The sequence below is a fragment of the Theobroma cacao genome, chromosome 5, assembly GCF_000208745.1.
Source record: "Theobroma cacao cultivar B97-61/B2 chromosome 5, Criollo_cocoa_genome_V2, whole genome shotgun sequence".
Classification (NCBI taxonomy): Eukaryota; Viridiplantae; Streptophyta; class Magnoliopsida; order Malvales; family Malvaceae; genus Theobroma; species Theobroma cacao.
Genome location: NC_030854.1, coordinates 18,860,487 through 18,887,299, shown reverse-complemented (window position 1 = coordinate 18,887,299; position 26,813 = coordinate 18,860,487). Strand labels below are relative to the sequence as shown.

At 33.2% G+C, this 26,813-nt stretch overlaps 3 protein-coding genes across 4 annotated transcripts; 2 read left to right on the top strand and 1 right to left on the bottom strand.

Annotated features, from left to right (window-relative positions):
- On the bottom strand, positions 6,809–11,251 carry LOC18598613 (cAMP-regulated phosphoprotein 21). 2 transcript variants are annotated; one of them, XM_007028200.2, is made up of 4 exons: positions 10,870–11,251; positions 8,410–9,028; positions 7,832–8,117; positions 6,809–7,096 (listed from the first exon to the last, which is right to left on the bottom strand). In XM_007028200.2, the coding sequence occupies exons 1-4, from the start codon at positions 10,985–10,987 to the stop codon at positions 7,046–7,048; spliced, it is 1,074 nt and encodes a 357-aa protein (XP_007028262.1). In that variant the 5' UTR covers positions 10,988–11,251; the 3' UTR covers positions 6,809–7,045. The 2 variants fall into 2 exon arrangements, with proteins under 2 accessions (XP_007028262.1, XP_007028263.1); XM_007028201.2 differs by having other exon boundaries at positions 8,410–9,032; positions 10,870–11,191.
- Positions 18,921–22,252, top strand: LOC18598612 (bZIP transcription factor 17). The gene is made up of 2 exons (XM_007028199.2): positions 18,921–20,679; positions 21,527–22,252. Exons 1-2 carry the CDS (start codon positions 19,047–19,049, stop codon positions 21,955–21,957), a joined length of 2,064 nt encoding a protein of 687 aa, XP_007028261.2. The 5' UTR covers positions 18,921–19,046; the 3' UTR covers positions 21,958–22,252.
- LOC18598611 (psbP domain-containing protein 6, chloroplastic) lies at positions 23,987–25,995 on the top strand. Its single transcript, XM_007028198.2, has 3 exons — positions 23,987–24,386; positions 24,494–24,810; positions 25,656–25,995. Exons 1-3 carry the CDS (start codon positions 24,068–24,070, stop codon positions 25,824–25,826), a joined length of 807 nt encoding a protein of 268 aa, XP_007028260.2. The 5' UTR covers positions 23,987–24,067; the 3' UTR covers positions 25,827–25,995.

Genomic DNA, 26,813 nt, shown 5'->3' with positions numbered 1-26,813 from the left:
ATATATATATATATATATATATATATATATATCAACATAATGCAGGGCACATGGATTCATCACAGTCACATTCCACAATGCAAAACGTTTCATTCAAAAGCTTGTTCCCATACATATTTTAGAGAAAACAGATGAAATATTTTAGTGGATTTAATCAAACACATATATCCTAATCCCAAAATATTTTAATGCAAGTTCACTCACCGGTATTTGTTAAATCTTTACTCAATTCCAACTTCCTTTAATGGTCCAAATAGGGCAGTGGAGCTTCGTTGGAACCTATCATCATAATAGCATCACAATTAACTCAATTCACATAAATATAGTTCCAGAAGCTATCTCCTAAATCATGTTCTGCTAGTTATTCCTAACTAGTTTCCAACTACCATTAAGTGGTTATCTATTTTCACTATTCTAATCACACTAAAATGAATAAATCACCTTAACTACAAAACACTCACAGATCTAACCACCAGCCATTCTCAACAACTAAAAATATCAACTCAATTTCAATACTCACCTTACTAGATTTGTAATTGGATTCCTCCTCAAGAATTCCCAAACTATTATAGAGAGTCTTTTGTTCTCTCTCTAAAACACCTAGCTAGTGAGAAAAAGTATTCGTTTAAGATTTTGGAGGGTTTTAAGGTGAAAGAGTAAAAGAGCATAAAGGGCTTGTGAAAAGGTGCACAAAAGCATGAAATTTGAGACTAACTTGAGAAAGTTATGGAAGCTTGAAGAGAACTCCCATGGAGGATGAAGAAACGTGAGATGAAGAGAAAGATGGGAAGAAGAATCTATTGGAAAAAAAATGAAGAAGGCTGCTGGAGAGTAAATATTTATAGTTAAAGCTTATCTAATTTTTCATGCAATTACAATAATGCCCTTAACAAGGCCACTTGTCTTTCTCTTTTTCTTGTGCAATCTTTTTACTCTTTTGACACTGGGAAAATGTCCAAAATCTTTTTAAAAAGGTCTTTTAAGTAGCCCCCAATAGCCCTAGTTTCAAAAATCCCCTAAGCTTGTTATTTTTGGAAATTATGATAAGGGCCGCGGCTTTAAATTTCCAGCACCGCGGTGCTCAAATGTTCTATCCAAATCTGTTCTTTTGGTGCAGTACTTTCACTTCGACAAAGATTTTGACCATCTTCCCATTAGAACTAGCAAAATGGTAAACATCAAAGTTGTAGCCCTACCTCTTATCTTTCTAATGGTCTAAAAATCACGTTATTTGGACTTTTGTAGTGGGAGATATGCTTGAAAAACCAAAACATATGTAAATAGAGCAACAGCCCATCATGCACCTTTCTTCACCAATTGAAATCATTTTTTAATCCTACTCCTATAACAACATAAAATAATTATAAGTAACATAAAAATAGCATCATTAGCTCAAATTAAACATTTAAACATAAGTTCTACCTCTAGTTACACATCTATGAAGGTCGAGGTTTCACAATAATGCATAGGGACATTCCAAGTGCATAACACCCAAAAACGTTTCAAGTGTGCAACGCCCAAGGATATTCCCAACTGCGTAAAACATAGGGAAATTCCCAAGTATGTAACATCTAAGAACGTTCCATGTACGTAACGCATAAGGGCGTTCCAAATGTGTAACACCCAGGGATATTCCAAGTGTGCAACACCTAGGGATAGTCCTAAGTGCATAAAGCATAGGGACAATCCTAAGCGTGTAACTCCTAAAGACATTCCCAAGTGCATAACGCATAAGAACGTTCCAAGTGCGTAACGCCTAGGGACATTCCCAGTGCGTGACACCTAGGGACATTCCTAAGTGCATAATGCATAGTGACATTTCAAGTGCGTAATGTCTAAAGATGTTCCCAAGTGCGTAAAAAGAAAGAATAGCTAATGAAGCAATGTTAGAACATATTGTTTTGTGCCAATTTTATATCTATATATAAGTGTTGCCTTGCATTACTTATTCTATGTGCATGACTCAAACTATATCTTCTTATTTATGCATAAAAATTTCTTATAAAAACTCTTATGAAGGTTACAAAATGTAGATGCCTAATTTTGGCTAACCATTATTTCTTTAAGTATTGTTTTACAATATAAGAACAATGTGGAACAACTATGTCACATAGGAAAGTGAAAGTAACTCAAAATAAGTGATAGGGTTCACTAAGTTATCTTCATATTTAGGATGTTTTAAAGAGTTTAACTTGATGGCTCAGATATAGAGGTAGTTAAAAGAACTTCTTTTAACCTTTTTATTAAAGTTCATGTGCTTTACTCTTTCCTTCTTTCTTAAAAGTACATGTGACACACTATTAAGTGTCACTACTCCACTATCAAAAACTTATGGCCACTACCCAACTACATGCTCAATCTCTTAACATCCAATAAGTTGTTTTTTAACGTGTTCTTTTCATAAGACGTTTTTCTCATAGTGAATGTGTTCTTCCCATAACATGCATGTACTTCCATGATTGAACGTATTCTCCTAAAAGTACTCTCCTTTCACCAATTGCCACTCCTATTTAGCATGAATATGAGAGTTCAGAAAGGTGGGAGGTAATGAGAAGATAATAAAAAACTCAAGAGAGATTATGCTCAAAACTCTAGCAAAGCTCTCTCAAATATTTTCTCTATGTAGCCCTTTCCATCCATCATGTTTTGTCGCATTTTCTACCTTTTCTTATTCTTCAACACCTAACACAAAAGCACTTATACTTCAAGGACTACTCCATTCTTCCTCTCTATCACCTTTAGTGCATTCCGTTTTACTTATTGCAATGTGTCCTCTCTCTCTACCAAAAGAACCCCCTACAAGAAGAAAACTAAGAGCTCCCTAGCTAGCACTCGTTAATCAACATAGACTCTCCCCTTTATCCCTTGGAGATTTTCCCACCAATTATCATTGGAGGCTAAAGGCTTGAATAGCTTTTAGAGGTTTTGACAACCAAGGTTTTGAACTATGAGATTTTGAAATCCAAGGTTTGAGTAATACCAATCTTATTACTTTTAGTTAGGTTATGTATGTTAAACAAACCAAAGTTGGATCTTGCTATGGGTAAAGATTTTTAAATTCTGTTGCATTTATGTCAATATGATTGCATGATTTTCCAACACCTGATTTATTCAAGTACTCGTGTCTCCACATTTTATCGATTTTCCCTAACTTTGCTAAACTTGGACCAAACAACCCTCATGTTCAAGCTCCTTATGCTCTTGTTTAAGTATTTTAATGGATATTTCCTGGTAATGCAAACTCAATTCAAAGCTATTAATGTGGGCATTAAGTGTGTCATTTTCTTTCCTAAACTAGCAATACTTGTCCTTCTCATCATGTAAATCAACTTGCAAGTACTCTTTGTCGTTTTCAAGTTCTTTGAGCTTAGTGGTCATTCATGAGATTGTCTAGCCTAACCACTCATACATTCTTTCCATTTATCACATTCTTCATCTAGCTTCAAAATCTTACTTTCTTGCCTATTTGTTTTATCTTTCAATTTCCCAATTTATTTACAAGGTCTACCATTTTCCTGCCTCAATTTAGCTTTCTCAACTTTGAGTTTCTTCCTCCAAATCTCCATTTCTAAAAGGAAATCTCTTGTTTTTAAGTCAACTGGGTAATCGGGTTTGCCTTCTTGTGGAAGCACAATGTCTTCGATCCCTCGTGCACACCACACAAGATACTCAAAGTGAGATGCACTTCCTTAGCTAACTCTGCGGGCTTGTTTCCATGCCTTAGCTATCTCTTCCACCATTTTTGATGTTCCAAGCTTGCCATAAGAAAACCCTAGTTCGTTACACTTGTGGTTCATTGGAATGAACTACTTGGATCTAAATTCCCTTCACATCATAATTGACGCATAACTAATGGCTTGCAAGGCCCCTAAAACCTATAGAGCAATAAAACTACAATCCATGGCTCATCTCCCCAACTATACAATAAAGATTCACAAGTCGTTCTCGACACTCTCCATACTACATGCTAACTCATAAGGTTTCATAAGACTCCACACCCATTTTCCCTTTGGATTTCTGCTCAGGCCACTCACTTTTACAAAACTCCTTGATAGGGATGAAAGTAAAGGTATATGGTGCATGGAATGCACTTTTTCTACTTTCAAAGTGACTTTTGATCCAAATATACAACAATTGTGCACATCCGCAAATCATACCTCTCTATTCCATCGACAGTAATTTAGTGGTCTCAAGGTTGATTTTGTTCTCAACTTGCTCAAAGAATCAATAAAGACTACTTCAACATGCCCTAAGACTTCAAAAAATGACCATCCTGTAAATTACGAAGTCCATAACAGTTATCGCTTGTTCATCATTTAGGTGCTTTATAATAAACTCATGCAAGAAATTTCAAGGGATCACGTGCCCCCCTTTCGTTTCACACATGGACCAACAACCTGAACATTCATCCCCATCATCTGACCGAGCTTCTTAAGATATCTTGTCTTTTCCCTCTACAACAGATTTGAATCCAAGTCAGGGATGCATAATCAAGGCAGGGTTGAGTATTCTTTGATGGTTGGCACAATGTACACCCCTTTAAAAATGAAGGAGGTATAGGATGGTTTCCAAAATATAACTCTGATCAACTAGTTGTTTAAGTGTACTTGGAGGAGTAATGCTATATAAAAGTAAAGAAAATACATTTGATATTTTTTTATCTTCTTAATTACTCATAGATATTCTACGTTTTTATTGATTATTTTTACTTAAATAATATTTGAATGGTGAACATCGAAGAGATTTTATATTCTTATTATCTCTTAAAATTGCTTCGGTACGTTTTGATATTTGAAGGTGGGAGTGCTTTGGCTTGGGTGGTTATGCTGTTGTGATGGGGATCAGTTTCAGGTGCTTGGTGATGCTTCTTTACAAGTGCATTTCTGGTTTTAAGTGATGCACCAGAAAGCTTGAGTCGAATAGGTAGCTGTTGTACAGGGGAGTTTTTCTATCCCTGTGTCTTTGGATTCTTGATTAATGATGTGAATGAGTTGTGCAGGCTGTACAGGGACTTTCACTTTTGGCTGTGCATGGCTACATCATCTGACGGATTGTAAATGATGTTTTCGGGGGTTAGGTGGATGGAGCGTCTTTGTCCTCATTTCTGGGTGTATTTTGGCTAAGTTAAAAGAAATGAAATGTTTTCAGCCATTCGAAACAAAATTATTATTTGTTGTATAAATAAAATTACCGATGATGAGAAAAATTTTTCATTTGTTCATTATATTTCTAAATTACCATTTTAGATTTGTTATTATTATTATTGATGTTAATGACATTTATCTAATTTGTGCATATATTAATCCTAATTGCATTGAACGGTTTTCATTAGAAATATTGTTTTATTACAATATTAAGAAGATTTAATCAATTTGAAATTCTTCTAATTATATCGAATGACTTGTATTAAAATATGTTAATATTATATATATATATATATATATATAAAAGTGCGGATGTTGAAAAACATTTTGATTGATAAAAATATCCAATTTTTTCATTATATATTTAAAGTGTCATTTTAAAAATGTGTATTAATATTAATAAGATTTATCTAATTTGTAAATATATAAGAACTTTAACTGCCTCAAATGACTTTCTTATATAAGTATTTTTATTATAACTACTAATAAGATTTATTTAATTTATAAATAAGATTTCTCATCTAGTGAATGACTTTCATTAAATTTTTTTTATTTGAATAGTATTGAGTAATTTATAAATTAATATTACAAAATTTCAGTTGCATGTGATTGAAACATTAATTGTTTTTTATATATAATTTTCTTTCAATTATAATTATATTCTATAGATAGACAATTAACTTTACACATTAGAAATATAAATGTTATTTAAAAATAAAACAAAAAAAAATAAGTATTCACGTGTGACACACATGACAATAAATAATAATAGTACCAAATTTAACTTCAAGTCAATCTTATGGATGCGGTTCAAGGCAATTTGGAATTGTGTTATTTAAGGTTCGATCATTTTAGTGGCAATAAATTCACACTTAATATGTGGAATTACTAAGGCATTAATCGTTAATGAAGTACGATTTGTAAATTTGATTGAATTCACAACTTTATTTATGTTTAAAGCCCCAACTAATGACAATGTTAAATGAACTTGTAATTTTAAGTATTGCCAGAGACTAAATCTTTCGTGATATGATTATTGCTTAAAAGCTAAACGAAACAGTCTTCGTCCATTTTAAATTTTAGAAGTATTTTATTTCCTTAATTTCTGGAATTAGTGTTCTTAACAAATACGTATCAGGTAATACCCGCATGAGTGGCTGCGGGGACAATCACGCAAAAATGGTGAGCAGTCTTTGAAGGATTTTTCATTTTTTTCGCCAAGCAGGTAGTTGATTATTATTATTCTCCAACCACGTAAAGTATACATTTGAATTTGATCCTCTACTCATCAAAATAATACATTCTGATCTTCCCTACCCTTTTTGTTATATGCTGCTGTTGATTTTATCCCTCCATCCATAATCACCATTAAATTGATGCTGTAGCTATTTTTGGTTCACATGGCGAGTTATGCACCATTTTGGGGCTCACTGTAAAAAACTCACTTGATAGTTGACTGGCAGATTTTAAACCTCAAGTCAAGGGGGCAAATTTATTAAGCCTCAACATTTTCCCCTTTTTCTTTTTATTATTGTTTTTTATTAAACAAAACAAAGACAGACAAACAAAAGATATCCTCTAATTTAAGTTTAATAACATTCTAATCTTTTGTCATGCAAGCAGCGTAGGTCTAGTAAAAAGGCGAGAATGTTTTCCTCACAATATGACATCCACCAGTCGAGCAAGGAAAATAATAAACAAGTTGGCAAACAGAGTAAAAGCATCCTTGTTACACTCCTTAACTAAGATTGTAGTCCATTATAAAAAACCAAAGAAGCTAAATGAACGGGATACATGGTCTAAGAGTGTCTTTAAACAATGAACCTAGAAATTCATCAACACTAAAACCCTAGCAGGTAGAGAAATTTGCATAATATAACTCAGTTAAGCACTGGTACCATTTAACGATTCTGCGAGTAATCAAAGCTCAGAGGTTGGTGACAAAATGGAGCCTGCAAAGAAGACAAAGAAAGCAATTCCCATATAATGTCAAAAATACACAAGTACAACAGAGTCTTCTAAAAATTATATACATCACTGTCACACTTACGAAAAGCACAACAACATTCCAGCAAAGGGTAAAACAGCAATACAGGCCAGACACATGGAAGAAATAGAAAACTATGGTTCCCTTGAGCCAACTGTAACAAGCAAAAGTCAAATTCACAAAGTTTGACTACCAAATCAGTTGACTTCCCTTTAGGACAAACAACGAAGCCAAAAACGAAAATCATGCAAAATGGAAGATAACACATACATACAGCCCCTCCAGAAAGAAAGCCTTGATCAACAATTCATTTAAAGACCAAAGCTGAACAACTTGACAATTCACCTTAAATTTTCAGGCCAATATCCATATTTACAAAGAAAACTACAAGTTGCTACTTGCCACAAAGAAGCAAATATGCAAATGGTCCATAGATTTTTATATATCAAATAAAAAGCAGATAGAGAGTTGAAAACAAGTCAGATTACAAAACCAATATATACCATCAAATGCTAAAGCTGAAAGCCTACAAATGCAACTTCTCATGACCATCTCATGCCAACTAATTGGAAAAAAGACGCAAAACCCAGCAGCATAGAAATCATGGTACAAGACAATCTAATATTTACTGAGGTATAACAGTAAACATATATGATTATCTTAATACTGGCATAATATAAAATAAGACATTGCAGCCTACCTGAAATACAGCATGTCTAAACTGATCATATGAATTTGAATACATCATTGTAGCACTTGGCCACTGCATATAAGCACCATCTCTAGAAGTTTGATTCAATCCCACAGCAGAAAAAGGGCTCACAGCTGGGCTTGCAGGAATGCCATAGCTGAGGGAAGCTTGAGTACTTGGAATCTGACCCAACTGAGGAAAAGCAGAATCATATTGAAGGAATGGAAGCTGAATCTTCTGCATATTGTAAGGAGCCAAGCCAAAGCTCTGGTTACATGGAATGCTTCTAACATACCTGCATCAGCTCAGAGTAACTTAGTTTAGAATTAAGAATAAACCACCTTATGAGGACCAAATTATACTCTGTATTCCATGCCACTAAATATCATTCTTATTTCATTCCTTAAGTAGCATGTCCTTTATCACTATGATCATCATCAGTGCTCTTAGATTTGCTCTTACAGGATAGGAGCCATTACAAACTTTTGGTTAATTAAAGAATTAGCAGAAATAACATTGTCCATGACACACAACAATCAACAACCTAGATAGCTCCAAATTCCTAAAATAATAGGTAGAAGACCTACCTTTGATAACTCCGGTCATAATCTGGGTCAGTACGATCCTTCTCTCTGTCTCTGAAAATGGCTACTCGACATGTACCATCACGGACAGTAATATTTTTCTCTGGATCAACAACAGAGTTCCGGCAATTTTCATTCTCATCTCTGATCAGAGATTCATTTTTTCCATCAACAGAAATCTGAGGTGAAGAATCATCAGAATCAGAACTGCTAGGGCTACTGAAAATACGTGCTCGAGCCCTGTCATACTCTTCCTTCCTCTCTTCCACACTTCTCACAGGACTTCTCTTGATACCAATTTGATTAGCTTCATTTAAAGATCCACTATTTGGCCTGGGCCTAATAGCAATTTTAATCTGCTCAGGTTTATCATTTTCTGAGTGTTTGGCTGGAACTTCAGACAAGCGGACAGCAGGGCATCTGATTTCACCTGTTCTCGTCACCATGATTCTGCTTCCCAGGCCATCTAAACCATTATCTTGAACCATAGTTATCAACCCATAGTGTTGAGCAACACGATGTGCTGCAAGCCTCAGGTAGGAAGTGGGAAAATGTTGGAACTCAAACTGATGCTGGTCAGATTGTTGCAAGAACCTCTGGATATCAAGTTCCATCCGCAGAACTAACTCCCAGAATGACCACAAAAGAGAGATAAAGAAAGTAAATATTCATGAAGAAAAGGTAAATTAAAGAAACATTAAATACAAACATTAGCACCACTGGAAAATAAGTATATGTCATGATACACCATTGTAGACACAAATGTGGTCCTTTTGTCTTTTCTTTGGTTCTTCTTTTCACATTCCATAAATATGGTTGATTTGACAAAGATAAAGGCACCATTTGTAAGATATAAATACGAGGAAATTAAACCCTAAAACCCTCAAACTGAAAATTTCTTAGGCATTGTAATTTGAATTAAGTAGTTTCCGCCAGAAAAAGCAAAAAAAAAAAAAGTAAATATCAATGTAAATACACTGATATGCATACAATGCCTATCCTTTATTGTGCATGCAATATCAGATTATTAATTTTACATCACTATATACTTAAATCACAAAAAATTAGCTACTTCAATTAATAGGCCTTAATTATATTTCCTAATAAGAAAATCTTACACGCTAAATACCAATGCTTAAATTACCAAATTAATACTCATAGTAATTAAGGGTACTCATGTTCAACATTTGCACCCAGGTCCACACAGCATACACCGCCACTAGCATCCTTACAAGCTTAAATCTTGAGATATTTTCTAGCAGTAACCACAAGTATGTTAATCACAAAGAAATCCAACATTTTGAAACCTATTTCAAAGCTTGAAGGCAACCATTACACTGAAAGCCCCCAAAATTGTTCCAAAGATAATAAAAATTGAACTGTCATGAGAATCATGCAAAAATGCTACCTACCTCAAGCTGAAAAGCATGAGTGACAAATTTTTCTGCATATTTGATAACTTTATCAAATAGTAAATTGTGTTAAAAAATTATGCACATGCTTGTTCCAACAAATGCAAGGTTCTAAAACTTAACAATTATAAAGCCATAAAAATCAAGAATCATCTTATATAATCATGCTTTCTTGAGCTTGGTACACCCTCTGATGTCATTTCCAACAACCAGAACCGAATTTTCAAATCTCTCATGTCATATCTGAAAACTAGAGGGTTCATCAAGTTAAAATTGATTATTTTCAGCTGAATTATACCAACAAACACTACATAATACTACCATATTACAACATACAACACATCCTAGACCTCAGGAAGAATCTCTCAAGGCCCACATACAGACATTGAAAAAATCAGAGAGTACCTAACCAGAAACAATAAAACCCTTCCACATCAACAATCTCAGATCAAAGAATTATTTCAAACTAAAAGACACCATAAATCTTAATAATAAAAACAGCAAAACTGCAAACATTTTGGACAGTTAAAAAATACAAATAGCCATCATTTTAGTTAAACTGTATAAAGTGGATACATATGTGATGTTGGTCAAATTACAGGTACTATCAATGATTCAAGCGGATAATGTAAGAGAAATAAAAGATTTCACTAAAAATTTTTATAATTTAGAGAAACCAATTAAAAGCAAAAGCATTCATCCAACTTTGATTTAACTAAATACGGTTATGCATTTCCTCAAATTTTAAGCCCTCAGGGTTAAACAAAATAAAAAAGAAAATCTAACTTGTTTTTTGTTCTCCTCAATTTCTCAACACCCAACAAAACAATCATTGGAAAGAAAAACTCAGATCTGACAAAAAATCTAAACTGTTCACCAAAACCCTAACCCTAATTGACCCCAACCAAACCAAATCGAATCTGGAACCAATGCACATGAAAACCCTAAATTCAAAAAAAGATATATAAAAAAAAAAACACTTCCGAAAACCCAATAATACAGAGATCCGACAAGAACACAAAATTGAGATTCAAGGCAAAAGAAAAATTACTAGTTAGACGATGACGAGGATTCTGAAGAGCCTCAACCAAGAAGGGATCAACGGCTGACTCTATGTCGTTGACAGCCATGGCGGCGGCTGTTATGGTCGTAGTCGGAGTCAAGTCCATGGTGATAAATTTTTCCCCTTTTATCCCTGGAGCAGAAACTTCTTTTTCTCTCCTCTCTCCCTTTTTGTTGCTTTTCTTCTTCTTCTTCTTCTTCTTGATGACGAACGAGTCGATCAATCAAGAAGAAGAGATTTCCTTCTAAGCATCTAGGAAAAGAGAGAGAGAAAGCTTTGGTCGTATTTCTCTCCAAAGAAGAAAGGAAGGCACACAAGCAAAATTTTCAGATTATATACCTAACTCAACCTCAACCCAACGCGAACCCCAACACGTGCAAATTGCAATGCATGGACAAGGAATATAATATTTTCGTTTTGCAATAAAAATTAAATTTTTAAGACCAAAATATCATGGCAGCAGCCAGCAGGCAGCAGGGAATGCAAGTTGTCAAACGGGCTGAATTGCAAGGGCTGGGCCCAGCCCCGACAAAGAGCCTCATTCTTGGGCTTGGCTCATGTCACAGCAACGAATCAATCATGCCTAGAGTTAATTTAAGGGTTGTGCTGGGCCAAGGTCTTCTAACTATTCTATTTCATGTGTCAAGATTTTAATTTAATTTCGTACGATTTTAAATTCTGAATTACATTATTCATTAAACTCAAATCAACTTCAAAACCAACAAAACTAATCAAAAACACAAGTTTTAAAAGCAACACAAAAACAATGAAAAAAAGAGAGAAAGAAGGGACAAGAACTTGAGAAAAATGAGTTTTTATTCTCAACTTAATGTGCTTTACAAATGAACATAATACAATATTTGTCGGCACAGTTACCCCAAATCTAGCTTACCTACAATTCAAATTTAAGAAAAATGGTTAAAATATTCAAATTTGAATGCTAATCCTATTTATTTTTAAATTTAAATTATATTAACATATCTATACTTTCAAAATGATGTTCAACTATTTCTACCCCTTAGTGCACAAATGAGTTAGGCCTCTTGTTTGTTAAGCCCATCAACTAGCCTGTCTAGGTTGTTGGTCTTACTAGGTTGCTGGCCTGTTTGGGCCATTGGTTTGCTTGGATTACTAACCACTTAACTTGTGACATCCTCCTCTACTCAATCCAACAACATCCTCGTAGTCAAGACATGAACACATTTGTATTGTGAACTATCACATTGTGTGTCGTCTTCTCACCTGTTTTTGTTTCAAACGATCTCGCATGTCAGTTAAAATTCTACTATGCATATATAAGTATCGAATAAATAATATATAAGTAAGCAGAGTATCGATCCCATAAAGAATTGATCTAAAATTTTACTAAGTATTAAAATTAGAACAAATTAATCTTATCCAAATACTCAAAATTAATTGATTAACTAAAACTAACTAACTAAAATTTAGACTAACAAGAAAAATCAAAATAATAATAACTTGAGTAAATATCAAATCAAACAAGCTTAGGATTACAATATCTCTCACTCTTCATCTAAATCTTACCTCTTTTCCTTAACTTATTTCAATGGGTTGAATTGCTAACCTAAAGTTCTAAATTATTTATGAGGGTCTCTTGACTTATCTTATAAAAATATATATTTTAACCAAAATACTATATCCCTATGTAAATTGAAATTAAAACAAACTCATTAAGTTCAGGCTCTAATCTGGCTACATATGGCTTATAGGTATATCCTTATCCTATACGCAAATCAATTAATATGATCATATGCTATTCCAATTTTAGTCTACACTAAACTCCCTTTTCCAAGTTTGTTTAGGTTGCTAAATCAATTTAATTGGTAGCCAAACAATTAAAAGCATTAAGAGCAAATTGGAATAACAGATTCAATTCCCATTAAAGATAAGTAAGAAATAGATTAAAAATTTAGATTACATGTGAGTTCAATTGCAATCTTAAAAAAAGAAAATTAGCTACTCATAATTGTAAAAAAAAATAACATTATAATAATTTCTACCATTGAGAGTAACAAGAAAAATTAAAACCAAGGAAGAAAATAAAACAAATATTTGTCATCTTGATCTCCAAGTTTCAATCTCAACTTCTAACTTCTTAAATCTCCAAAGGTTGTCTACCTTAATGTTTTTAGAAATATCATATTTATACTAATAAACTTAACCTATAGTTCCCTAAGTTGACCTATGATTTAATTGGGCTTAAAAGTGTAATGAGAGGCCCAAAAAATCAATTGTCAGTCTTTACAAAATTCCATTCCCAGCACAATGCATCTAGCCATTTTCTGATGGGATGTTCTCTATCTTCAAAACAGAACTGGGTAAAGTGATCTTCATGAAAGTTATAGCTATGTCTCTTATTTTTCCAATGGTCTAAGAATCACATCATTTGGAGTTTTGTAGCACGAGTTATGGCTAAAAAACTGAAGCATATGCAAATAGACTTTCGGGTCTTTTAACACCTTACTTTCTAAAATTAAGCCCAATCTCTTTTACTCCTTTGAAAAATATAAAAACTAATGAATAATAATCAAATTTAAAGAAATAAAAAAAATTAAAATAACTCACTTAAAAATAAAACTAATTATAAAAACAACTAAAAATAAGTAAATTATAATTGAAAACTGAAGACTTAGCTAATATTTAATAACAAAATTAGACTAAAATAATTCTATAAGATAGAATTATCAGTATCACTGTCTTGGCACTCTTACCTTGCACACACTTCCCCCGCATGCGTTGTCTCCTTGGACATTTGTTGTGAGCTAGTCCACCATTGCCTCGATTCCTTAGCTTCATGATTGCTCAATTGGTCTAAATTGGTTCACGTCTGTTCCTTGGGCTTAGTGGCCCTTTTAGCTCTTGATTGTGGCAATCCCGTCACCATTGATCTTGGTTTCTTTTGGACTTCACGACACTCAATTGTTATGTGTTGTTACTCTCCTTAGTGCAACATTATGTTGTACAAGCTTGGTTTGCTTTTAAAATCCCTAGGCAACGAATGGTGGCACTCCCACCTCTACATTGGCCATTATCTCGAGTTATTTTAACTACTCGGTGGGTCTTTTTTTTTCATATGCAACACTAGGCTCCCTAACTATAACTAGTCCTTAGGTTTTTCTACAATCAAATATTCTACGAAGGTTTCCACATTCAACAAACGTGTAACACCCCGTACTTTGGCATGGTAGTAAATATACCCTTAAGGGTATGATAAAGGTCAATTATGATTAAGTGAAGAGTTTTGTAATAGTAAAAGATGAAAGGAACATTTTAAAATAAAATAATATTTTTTTGAATAAAATAATATAAATATTGAATTGGTTTTATTACACGAAGAATGTGTGAATCATACAATTGATCTACGTGGGGAAAAGGAAGTAGAAGGTTTATATATATATATAAAGATATGGTATCATATATAATATTCAAGGTGATGTATGGGTGACATAAATAAAGATATGGTATTATATAACACCCGAGAGCCTTAACAAAGCCCTGCCAAATTCTCCATTTTCATTCTTTATCCAAGTGGAGTTTAAAAGTCTTTTAAACATCTTAAATAAACTCATAACTCTCTTGAATACTTCAGCTACCTACAAGCCTCAAAAGTGCATCTCAATGATTTGTTTTGGTGATTCATAAGAGAAAAGGAAGATAGCTTAAAAAATATATAATTTCTTTTGTAGCCAAGGGTTGTAATTATTCTAGAGAGGATTTGAGATGTTCATAATGAAAGCTTGGTAATGGAGATCAAGTTAAGGTAAGAGAATCATGATTTTTAACTTGAGAATGCTTTAAGTATGTGTTAATAACTATGGAAATGTTTGGTGGTAGCAAGGTTAGCATGGTTTGAGAGGAAAGGCACATGCATTCCGCACAATCCAAGGTATTTAAGAAATTACTTTGAAAAGGAGCTTAAAGGCTATTGGATTACCTTGGAGTTTTAAATAGTATTAAAGGGTAAGTATGTCCCTTTGTTTTTAGCTCTAATAGTGATGAGATTTTCTAGATATTAAGTTATTTGAATCATGTTTGCAGCATTTAAACAATGGTGATGCTAGTTTCTCTCAAAATTTGAGAACCACCTATGGAAATTAGAGCATTTTGATACATTTTTAAGAGATTTAAAGTACTAAAAATAAGGTAAGGATTTTTAGAATATAAATTGGGTTTTAGTGTTATGATTTGAGTTTGATATTTTCTTTATGGTAGCAAATTAAATATGAAAATTTGGTGCATGTATATCCAAAAGTTTTCTAACGTAATTGGAGATAATTGAGTGTTATTGAGCTACATGAAGGAATCTATAATAGTATTAAAGGTAAGCATAATATTCATGAGTAGAAATATGTTTAATATATTTTTCCTCGAATGAGTAGAATTTAATAAATGTATATAGATTTTTAAAGGAACAAATGAAGTAAATTTTAAATGTTTGTAGTTGTTGTCCATATATTTAAATGATTAGTTTGAGACGAGTAATTACTAAAGCATGATATGTATTAATAGAAGCTGTTTAAATTGATGCCAATGGAGTTAAAAGAGGGATGGACCCAAACATATTATACTTTATATGTACACTTGAAATTGCCAATTTGCATTTTTAAGGTAAGTCAAATAATACTTGATATGCTATAGGTGAATGTTTATTTAAAAATCAAATTGAATGTTTATTTGTGGTCCGTACACCAAATTGTATAAAAGCAATGGCATATACATGGGTATTTGTGCAAAAATAAAATGAGAAAAATTGAGCTTATGAGATATAAAAGCACGACTTATCGCACAAAGTTTTACCCAAAGATCTGATATTAAATATGAAGTGATATATTATTTATGGTGGATGTAATTACAATTCTATATTAACTAATTTGACAATATATGAGAAGATTGAAATGCATCTAATAAATGTAGGTACAACTTATTTATGTGGCTCATTTGACATCAACATCTATATGAAAATCCCTAAAGGATTTAAGTTACCTGAAACACAAAATTTGAATTCTCGATAAATTTATTCTATTAAATTAAATATATATATATATATATATATATATATGAATTAAGACAATTCAGACACATGTGGTATAATTACTTTAGAGAATATTTGTTGAAAGAAGACTATAAAAACAATCTTATATGCCCATGTATTTTATAAAAAGATTTAGATATGAATTTGTCATAATGGTTGTTTATGTTGATAACTTGAATATTATTGAAACTCTAAAGAGTTATCAAAAACCATGGATTATTTAAAGAGAGAATTCGAGACGAAAAACCTTGGAAAACAACGTTTTGTTTTGGTTTTCAGATTGAATACTTGACAAATAAAATTTTTGTCTATCAATTTAATTATATAGAAAAAGTGCTAAAATGATTTTATATAGACAAAGCACATCTCTTAAGTTCATCAATAGTTGTAAGGTCATTAAATGTGAAAAAAGAGTATTTTAACCTCGTAAAGATAATAAAGAACTTTTTGGTCTTGAGATACTATATCATGGTACAATTGGAGCACTAATATATCTTGTTAGCAATACATGACCTGATATATCATTTGTTGTGCATTTATTAGCAAAATATAATTCTTATCTAACTCGAAGACATTAGAATGGAATTAATGTATACTTCGATATCTTCAAAGAACAATGGATATGGGCTTATATTATTCAAATGCATTAAAATCATATTTAATTGGTTATATAAATGCAGAATATTTATTTGATCTACATAAAGCTCGATCCCAAATAAGTTACTTGTTCACATATGGAGGTACAACTATTTCATGACGTTCTGTAAAACAAACTATAATTATTACCGCTTTTAACCATGCAGAGATTTTAGCAATTCATAAGATAAGTCGTGAATGTGTTTGGTTAAGATTTGTAACTCAACATATTCGAGAAACATGTGATTTATCAACTAAAAAAGAAATTCCAACAATATTGTACAAGGATAATACTATTTGTATAGCACACAGTTAAAGGAAAGATATATTGAAGGCGATTGAACAAAATATACTTCGTCAAAATTCTTCTTCACTCATGATTTCTAAGAAATGGGTGATATCAGCATTCAACAAATTCAGTCAAGTGACAATTTAACAGATTAATTCACCAAAGCTCTTTTTGCTACAACGTTGAAAAGTTGGTACAAAAGATTGGAATGCATCATTTTAAAGATATCTATAATGTAGTCATTAAGGGAGTAAAATATGCAATGTACTCTTTTCCTTCATCAAGGTTTTTTCTACTAGGTTTTTCTTGATAAAGTTTTTAATGAGGCAGTATTTCAAAAGCTTATTTTTTAAAAAAATTATGTACTCTTTTTCCTTCACACAGTTTTTTTTTCATGAGGTTTTTTTCTTGTAAGGTTTTAACAAGGCATATTTTTAATACAATAGACATTTAAGGAGAGTGTTGTGAACAAATGTGCAAATGTCTATTATGTTATGATCCAAGAAGTACAGACCAAGTCAAACAGCCAACAGTCAAGATACAAGAAATGTAATCTGATTTGAACTCTTAGATAAAATTAGATTAGGATTATGATTCAAGGAGTTGTTGACCTATAAATAAACCCTTCACTTCATTTGTAAATACACATGTAAATAAGATTTTCTTATCCCCTCTAAATATTTTCTCTTATATTTTTCTTATAGTTATTCTTTTAATTATATTTCATAACAATTATTAAATTTAATATTTTTTCTTCTAATCGAAAAAGGAGGAATGAATGACTCTTTGAATAAAAAAACACATACATTTATTATTAAAAAAATATTTCAATTCATGCATACAATACATATTAAGTAATTTTTTTTAGTTGCATTTAAGGTTTTGAGATTCAAGAATTTTTCAACTCTTTGTAATCCTTGTGGTGTGTATTTGCACAACCCATCACGAAAATTTCAATGGATTTTATTTTTATATAACTCGTTAAATTTAGCTTTTTAAGTAAGGATAGGGACATTTATTATAAAGTTAAATGCTTAAACGCAAGACTTTGACGTTAGAGCTATTGGCATTTCACTAATTTGAGCCGATAACAAAAGGGAAAGCATTATTTTGGTAAAGAAAATCGATAGCATATAGTCTATAAGATGATGGAGAGAATATAATAAGATAAAAATAAATATTGATAAAGTTAGCCGGCATTATTATCTGTCTTATGTTTTGTATAAGATAAAATAATTCTATCCTTAGTCCATTTTTTCTACGTGCAAGAGAATGGAAGGGAGGGGGTGCGGGGGTCAACGAATCAAATTACAAGGATTATAAATCTTCTTGCTGTTAAAGAAAATACAAAGACCAAAAGAGCCGGCACTTACTGCTTTGCCCTTGTATTGTTCCGATAGTTTTCATTTTTGTTTTCAACCATCAAGAGAGAGAAAAAAAAAAAAAGGAGGAAGAGGGGAGAGACAGGTTAGCTAGTGTTGCGGGAGAAGTCTTTTAGGGCCCAATTGGACAATGATTTAATCAAATCGATCATTCAAGATTAGATACAACAAAGACATGACTAAATTTAATTAAATATAAAATCATTAAGTTTGACCTAATTATTTGATTTTTATATATGATTTTAAAGGATTAAATTCGATTACATTATAGTGTAATTTAAAAAAACTCTTGTGATCGATGATATTATTAACACTAATAGCAGTCAATTATAAGTAATAATAAAAATTTGATATTTGAATTAACATCTAACATAATAAAAATCATATAACTTATTATGATACAAAACATCCTTTTGACCACATCAATAGGCTTGATCTATTCCAAAGGAGATTGGATGGATGGAGCATGGTTGCCAACGTCTCTCTTTTCCTTTCTCTTCGAATTGAAAATATATATATGTATATATGAAAGGTAAATAAGGGTAGAATGGTCATTGCCTATTCCTATCTCTGATGGTCGTTATCTCTAAATCTCCTCAGTGTATTGTCCCTTTTGGTAATTTCCCAAAAGAAAAGGCCGAGCCAAGACGTGGAAGGAAAGTCTTGGGACCCTTCCAGAGAGAAACGACCATTTAAAATCCCATTTTTAAAGACTAGAAAAAACCAAGTCTTCGGTCTTCATCCATCAACTCGTTCAAAAACCTCTGAATTCGCATTGCAAAGCCCCCCGGAAAAGCAAAATCCAATGGCGGAAGCGCCGGCGGAAACTGTTATGGGCTCGGAACTGGAATCTCTGGCCATCCCACCGTTGGATCCGTTGTATCTCTCTACAGATCTAGGGTTTTCTCTCGACGACGACGACGATTTCCAAATCACCTTCGACGATTTCGACCAGTTCTGCTTTCCCTCCGATTCCGAACACTTGCTCATACCCGATTCTTCTACTACACCCGATTCCGATGTGGAAAGGTACCTTAATTCTTCCTCCCCGGAGCTGGGTAGTTGCAACGGGCCCGATTCTTCGGGTAATTCCCACTCTCCTCTCTCTTCTTCAGGTTCCGGAAATTGTGCTTCGGCCGTTTCCGAAGCCATGAATGCTACCTCCCCGGATTCTGAAAACATAGTCGATCAAAAGATTAGTGTTGAAGAAATTGGGAAAAGGCGAGTGTCTAAAAGAAAGAAAGACCGCGAAGAAACAGATTCCAGCAAGTGTAGAAGATCATCGTTAACCCCCAGTGTAAACAACTCTAACTCCAATTCTGATAATAATAATAATGATAATTCGAATGCGCCGAGCGAAGAGGAGGAGAAGAGGAGGGCGAGGCTCATGAGGAACAGAGAGAGTGCACAACTGTCAAGGCAGCGGAAGAAGCATTACGTGGAAGAGCTGGAGGATAAGGTTAGGACTATGCATTCTACTATTGCTGATTTAAATAATAAGATAGCTTATTTTATGGCTGAAAACGCTACCTTGAGACAGCAGTTAAGTACTGCCGGTGGTGGTGGTGGAGGCGGAGGTGCTGTAATGTGCCCTCCACAGCCATTGCCTATGCCAATGTATCCACCGATGGCATACCCATGGGTGCCCTGTGCTCCGCCCTATGTGATGAAGCCGCCAGGGTCTCAGGTGCCATTGGTGCCTATTCCGAGGTTGAAATCACAGCAGCCATCAGTGCCTGCTTCCAAGGCTAAAAAGAATGAGAGCAAAACTAAGAAGGTTGCTAGCGTTAGTTTACTGGGTATGTTGTTTTTCATATTATTGTTTGGTGGGTTGGCCCCAATTGTGAACGACAAATATGATAATACGCCTGTTGGGTCTGGTTTTGTTGGTGATGGGTTTTATGAAGTGCATCGCGGGAGAGTTTTGAGAGTTGATGGTCATTTGAATGGGTCTAACAATAGTAGGGATGTAGCATTTTCTTATGGGAAGTTCGACCGTAGGAATAGAGTTCATGGTAGAGGATCAGAGTCTGGTGTTGAGCAGAAAGAGAAAGGGGCGCATAGTGTACCTGGTTATATGAGCAATGGTAGTGAGCCTCTCACTGCCTCCTTATATGTACCAAGAAATGATAAGCTTGTGAAAATTGATGGCAACTTGATAATTCATTCTGTTCTGGCCAGTGAGAAAGCCATGGCCTCTCATAAGGCTTCTCAAAAAAAGAACAAGGAGACAGGTTTGGCGATCCCTAACAATTTCTCTCCAGCACTGGCAATTCCTGATACCAGAGAGAATGGAGGAAAACGTTCCCGTGAATACAGAAACCCTGCAGAAAGACAGATGGCTCTTTCTTCAGGCAATGCTGATGCTTTGAAGGACCATTTCAAGTCAACTGTGGCGGATGGTAAGATGCAGCAGTGGTTCCGAGAAGGACTGGCAGGTAATTCTTTGCTATTACATTATCTAATTATGTACATAGGGTGCTTTTCTGGATGTGAATGTTCTATTATATTGGATAGCAATTTTTAACTTAGGTGTTGGTACTTGCTGGAAGCCAAATGAGGTGAAGAAATTTTTGCTTGGCCATTGTCCCAGTTTGGGGCTTAAAGTTAGGTAGCTTTACTCCAATCAGTATGGGTTGGCAATGATTAATATAGTTGTGGCACAAACATGGTCCTGATAGATAATTGTTTTTGTAATGTCATCCTTTTCTTGGCTCTACCATTTGCTGTGAGTAGTGTACTGAGTAGAATTTTGTTTCTTTCCGGTTCAAATGGTCTAGGTTTTTATTGTGGTTAGTAATTGGTACCAAACTTCCACCCCCACTGCCACCCCCACCCCTGTAAAAAGAAAAAGATAGGGGAAAAAAGTAAAAGAAATTAATGATAGTTGCTAGCTAACGTTTAATTATATTTTAATATTGTAGATTTAAATGTGAAGAGCAAATTAATGATGTTTCACAAGATTAAAAAAATAACACTCAATTATGTTCTGACAGCATTGGATTTAAAAATTTAGTTCATCATGTCTCTGTTATATAGGCATGATTCTAATGTAGAAACTTTCATCTTCAAGTTAGATAACTAGATAACCATGCTTCTGACTCATATTTGTTAAAAACATACTAATGATGTCATTCAGAATATACTGCTGATTATTTAAGCCTGTGATATTTTTATCTTTTGTTGTCTTAAGATTGAAGTAAAATCTATTGCAAGAGGATGAACCCTGTTCTCATTGTATCTGTCATGTACTAAAAGACTGTTTTTTTGTCTTCCTTGTTGTAGGACCAATGCTAAGTTCTGGCATGTGCACTGAAGTATTCCAGTTTGATGTCTCTGCTGCCATTGTTCCTGCTTCCTCAGTTACCAATGTTTCTGCAGAACATCATCAGAATGCTACTCGGCATAACAAGGGAAGAAACAGAAGGATTCTCCATGGTCATCCTGTTCCCCTCTCTAGATCTGATGTAAACATAACTGAACAGCATGTTGGAAGAAATTCTCCAAAGGAAAATTTTAAAGGTAACAAAACTGCCTCTTCTATGGTAGTTTCTGTGCTTTTTGATCCCAGAGAGGCTGGTGATGGGGACATCGATGACATGATTGCACCAAAGCCGCTTTCTCGGATCTTTGTTGTTGTGCTTGTGGATAGTGTCAAGTATGTTACCTACTCCTGCATGCTTCCGCTGCCTGGTCTTCATCTGATGACTGCTTGAGGATAAAAGCTGGTTGCTGTTGTAAGAAAGAAGCTCACAACTTTGGCTTCTAGTGTTTTTTGTGTATATGATAGACTAATTATCATCTATATCAGCTAGGAACAACTTTTATCACATTTTAACCTCTCTGTGTACTTTGGATTGCCTTCAATAGGCTTAACTTTTGCTACACCGTGACAAACTGTGGTACTAAACTACATATGCTAATATAAGCTCAGATTTAGAACCATACCATAATGCCATCTGTAATGTATGCTCATATTTAATGCCATCCCTTCCTCTTTAGTTCTTTTAATGGTGAGCCATATCATACTCTCCCTTTGATTTTTTTTTTTTCAATTTTTTGGATGTATCAAAAAGGAAATTCTTTTATATTTTATATTATAAATTTATTTTTCATAATTTTTTTTTAAAAAATTTCGCATTATTAAACAACATCTATATTATAAAAAAAATTTTAAAATTTCAATATAAAATATGTTAAAAGTCAAAGTTTCTGTTTTAATTTTTTGTGACTGGAAAAGTGAAACATTTTTGTTTAATAATCGAAAAAAGTTTAATTTTTTTATGTAAAATATTATATTAAAAATTTAATATTTTTTTGTTGTTTGGATAACTTTTTGAAAAGGCTTTCTGTTATTTAGATATTGTGAAGAAAATATTTTTTATTACAAAAATATTAATATTTATCGATTATGCAAGGTATTTTAGAATTTTTTTAATATTAAAATATTATAGGATATTTAATTTTTTATTAATTTATTTTTATCATATAGTTCTGTAATATTGGTTAGTTTGGTAAGAGAAGAAATCATGAACCGGAAATTAAAAGAAATGAGAGATTTTCATGTGTGAAAAACTTATTTTTTATTTTATATAAAATTTTTCTTTAATTGATCATAATTATTTTACATTATATTAAAGATCATAATATCTTGGTAAAAATAATTACAATGATATATGATCCAAATAATTGAATAAAAATAACTAATGATGTTGTCTTTGAAAAAAGAATAATAAACAAAGAAATGCAAAAAAAGGAGAAAAGATAATTATACTTTATTGCTTTGTGCAATTGATCTCACAAGAAGTTCCTAATATTTTTCAAGTGAGATTGATTTCAAAGAGAAGAGAAGCTAGATGGAGTGCAAGATATTTTACCTTTGCATTGATAAAAGTGTTTTTCTTATTCCAAACAGGGGAAAAAGCTGAAAAGCTTTTTGAAATAACATTTTAACATCTTTATAAATACTGGATCATATAAATCATTAATGTCATTGTGTTAGTTGAATATTGTTAAACAAAATGATATAAAAAGTGGCTTAAATACAAAATGATACAAACTCAACTAAGATTGTTAAATCATTAAGTTAATGTATTCCCTTCTTCAAAAAGTGAGTTCAAATCACTCTTCTCCCAAAATATAAAAAAAAAATCGATGTTTATCTCAATTTTAATGTTTATTTCAACTGATTATATTTTAATTATCATTGTTAAAGTAATGACCCAAACTCTTCTTCCAAACTCCAATCCGAATTGACCCAAACTCTAAAAAGTTGGACCCAATACAATCTACACCCTAAACAAATCGAATCCAAAAATCATGTTAAAATAAGGACATCTTACATTATATATAAAATGATTTGATATTATTTTTCTTAATTGAAGAAAAGGGGATTTGGATTTAGAAAATTATGTATCAACTAATGAGTTAAATACTCGAATGTGATTTGATACTCGTTTATCTTTGAAAATGTCCAAACTCAAAATGACCCAATCCCAAAAATGATTGAAACAGAAAAATCTTAACAAAATTGTAAGGATATTAGTATTAAGTTTTTCATTAGTTTAAAAAGTACTACTCTTGCGGTGCCGATGTCACGAAGAAATGCCTTTTCATAAAAAAAAAATAAAAAGTACTGCTTTATGGCTAACATTGAAGGCAGTTACTAGTAAATAAATTGGTGGCATTAGGGCTATTACTCGCTAGTACTAGTGCATGGGGCACGATTTTCCTTATCTACAAGGACCAAACCAGATAAGATCGGGGAGCACAATATATCCATCACACCCTTCAATTTTCTGTTTCCTCCCACAAAAACACAACAGCATGGCCTCTGCTACACTAACTCTTCTATCTCCCCTCTTCCCAAATTCTCTGAACTCTTCCCTCAAACTTAGAATCTCAACAGTGCCAAGAAATGGAAGTTCTACGTTAATGCAAGAAAACCTGAAACTCGATGAGAAAGTAAGTCTGAGGAGAGAAGTGTTGAAAGGACTCGCAATGTTGCCGCTGCTGGTGTTGGGAGCAGCTCCCGTTTCAGAAGCAAGAGAGGTGGAGGTGGGGTCTTATCTTCCTCCATCTCCCACCGACCCTTCTTTTGTTGTCTTCAAGGCCTCCCCCAAAGACACCCCAGCTCTACGTGCAGGTAATTGATATCAAGCTTCACCGCTCCAGGTTTGTTAATTGTAATTCTAACTGCTGGTTTAGTTTGTATGTGCTAATAATACTTGAAATTTAGTTAATTTGTCGCAGGAAATGTGCAGCCCTACCAGTTCCTCATTCCGCCAAGTTGGAAACAAAGTCGCGTGGCCAACATATTATCAGGCAATTACTGCCAGCCTAAGTGTGCAGAGCCTTGGGTTGAAGTGAAATTTGAAGACGAGAAGCAGGGAAAAGTGCAAGTGGTGGCATCTCCTTTGATACGTCTAACCAACAAGCCAAATGCATCAATTGAAGAAATTGGGAGTCCCGAGAAGGTGATTGCCTCTCTTGGTCCTTTTGTCACTGGAAATTCCTATGATCCTGATGAACTCCTGGAAACATCTGTTGAAAAACGTGGCGAGCAGACGGTAGGTGCAAACAATCCTTTTCTCTAGCCCTTCTTCTCATTGCTAGTATATATTACTAATTTCACTACTTCTTATACTTCAATGGCTGGTACAAGGGAAACGGAAAGAGAAAGAAACATGGAGTGGAATAAATTAGTCTTTACCTGCTCATCTTTAGTTAGGGAAAAGATAAATAAAATGAGACTAAATTACACTACGCTCTCTTAGGTTTGAAACTATACTGTTTTGATTCTTGCAGTTTAAAACGTAATCTGTTGGTCATATACTTTTCTCCGCTGTTTATTTTCACTCCTTTCCTTCCCTTTTCTTCCTAGTGGATGCAATGCCAATGTTTGAACATGAATCATTCAATTAAAATGAAGAAAGAACATGAGGCGTTCAAGTTGAAAATTCGAATCAAACTACTGGGTTGATTTATTGAAAGCATATGACTTCTTGGGAAGTCTTGTTTGGGCATTTGACTCATTGGTTGATGTATCATTATTGTCTAGAGAGTAGAGAGTAGGGCTCCAATCCCCTTCTTCAATTAAAAAAAAAAAATCAAAAGTTCAAAAAATCTAAAATAAGAATTTTGAGAGAGGATTTCAATGAGCTACAGAGGAGTTGAAATAGTATAGACAACGGTAAAGAGAGATAGATTAAACAAAAAGGTAGCCAAATTATATAGAGATATTACTAAAGCAAAGAGGCACAAATTAGGTTCAGGGATATTGGAACCATGGTTCCTTCATTCAAACTAATGCTTTATGCATGTAGATAGAAGGTTCAGGGTAATGCCCACTTCTGCTTTTGTTTCTTCTTGTTAAAACCCGTCTTCTCATTTTAAGCTTGGGGGCTTTTTGCAGTACTACAAGTATGTTCTTGAGACACCATTTGCTCTGACGGGTTCCCACAACCTTGCAAAGGCAACGGCAAAAGGAAGCACTGTTGTATTGTTTGTGGCTAGTGCAACTGATAAACAGTGGCCGACATCCCAGAAAACTCTGAAAGCCATGCTTGATTCATTTGAAGTCTAGCTCTCTGTTAGATATGTAGAAAGCAAAAACACATGTTAAATTATCATTCTCTTCTTCTTCTTCCTCTCTCAAATCATTCTGTTTATATTTGATTCACATTTATCAAATTGCAAAGTGGTAGAGGATGATACACACTGCTCTAAACCTCAATAAACCGAAGCTTTTTTCACCCTGTGCAGTATATGACACATCTATACGGCTTTGTGGTTGATACAAGTTTCCAAGGGGAGGCTTCTTTTCATTTGAAGAGAACATTCCAAGGGTTACAACTTTAACTTTGAGTTTCAAGATCTTAGGCTTAAAACTTTAAAGTAGAAGGTGTGGAGAATTATCTCTTTATTGTGTCAACCGCAAAGCAAAATATTTCTATATATATATATATATATATATATAACATTCAGAATAAAAATTGTGATGGAAACACCAAATTCAAATACAATAATATGGAATTGCATAATAAAATGTAAGCTATTTTTGACGAGTAGAGAATATTCAAAATATTTCAAACGTTATAATTCATAATAAATGAGTTGTATAAAAAATAAAAGTGTAAGACCAAATTTTGCATATTGATTTTGGAATAAATAAAGGGATAATTTGGATTTACAAATAAAAATAAAATGAGAACTATAGTTATGATAAGCTTTAAAAGAGATAAGTGAATCTGGTTAGATTTTTTACTTATTTCATTTTGACTCATGTTTTACATTTTATATTTGATTTATCTCAATAATTATCTCCAAAATGATAAAAATAATTGATTTTTTGTAATGAATGTTTTTATGAATATCCATTTATATTATGCATATCTAAATTTGGATGTAAATTAGATTGGATGAAGATTGGAATTTAATCCATCTATCTAATATCTTAGTATTATCTTCATCTTGTAAATTCAATCTAGATAAAGGATTATTAACTTATAAATAGGCCCCTTCACTTTATTTGTAATTACACTTGAATAAGATCTTCTTACTCCGTCTAAAT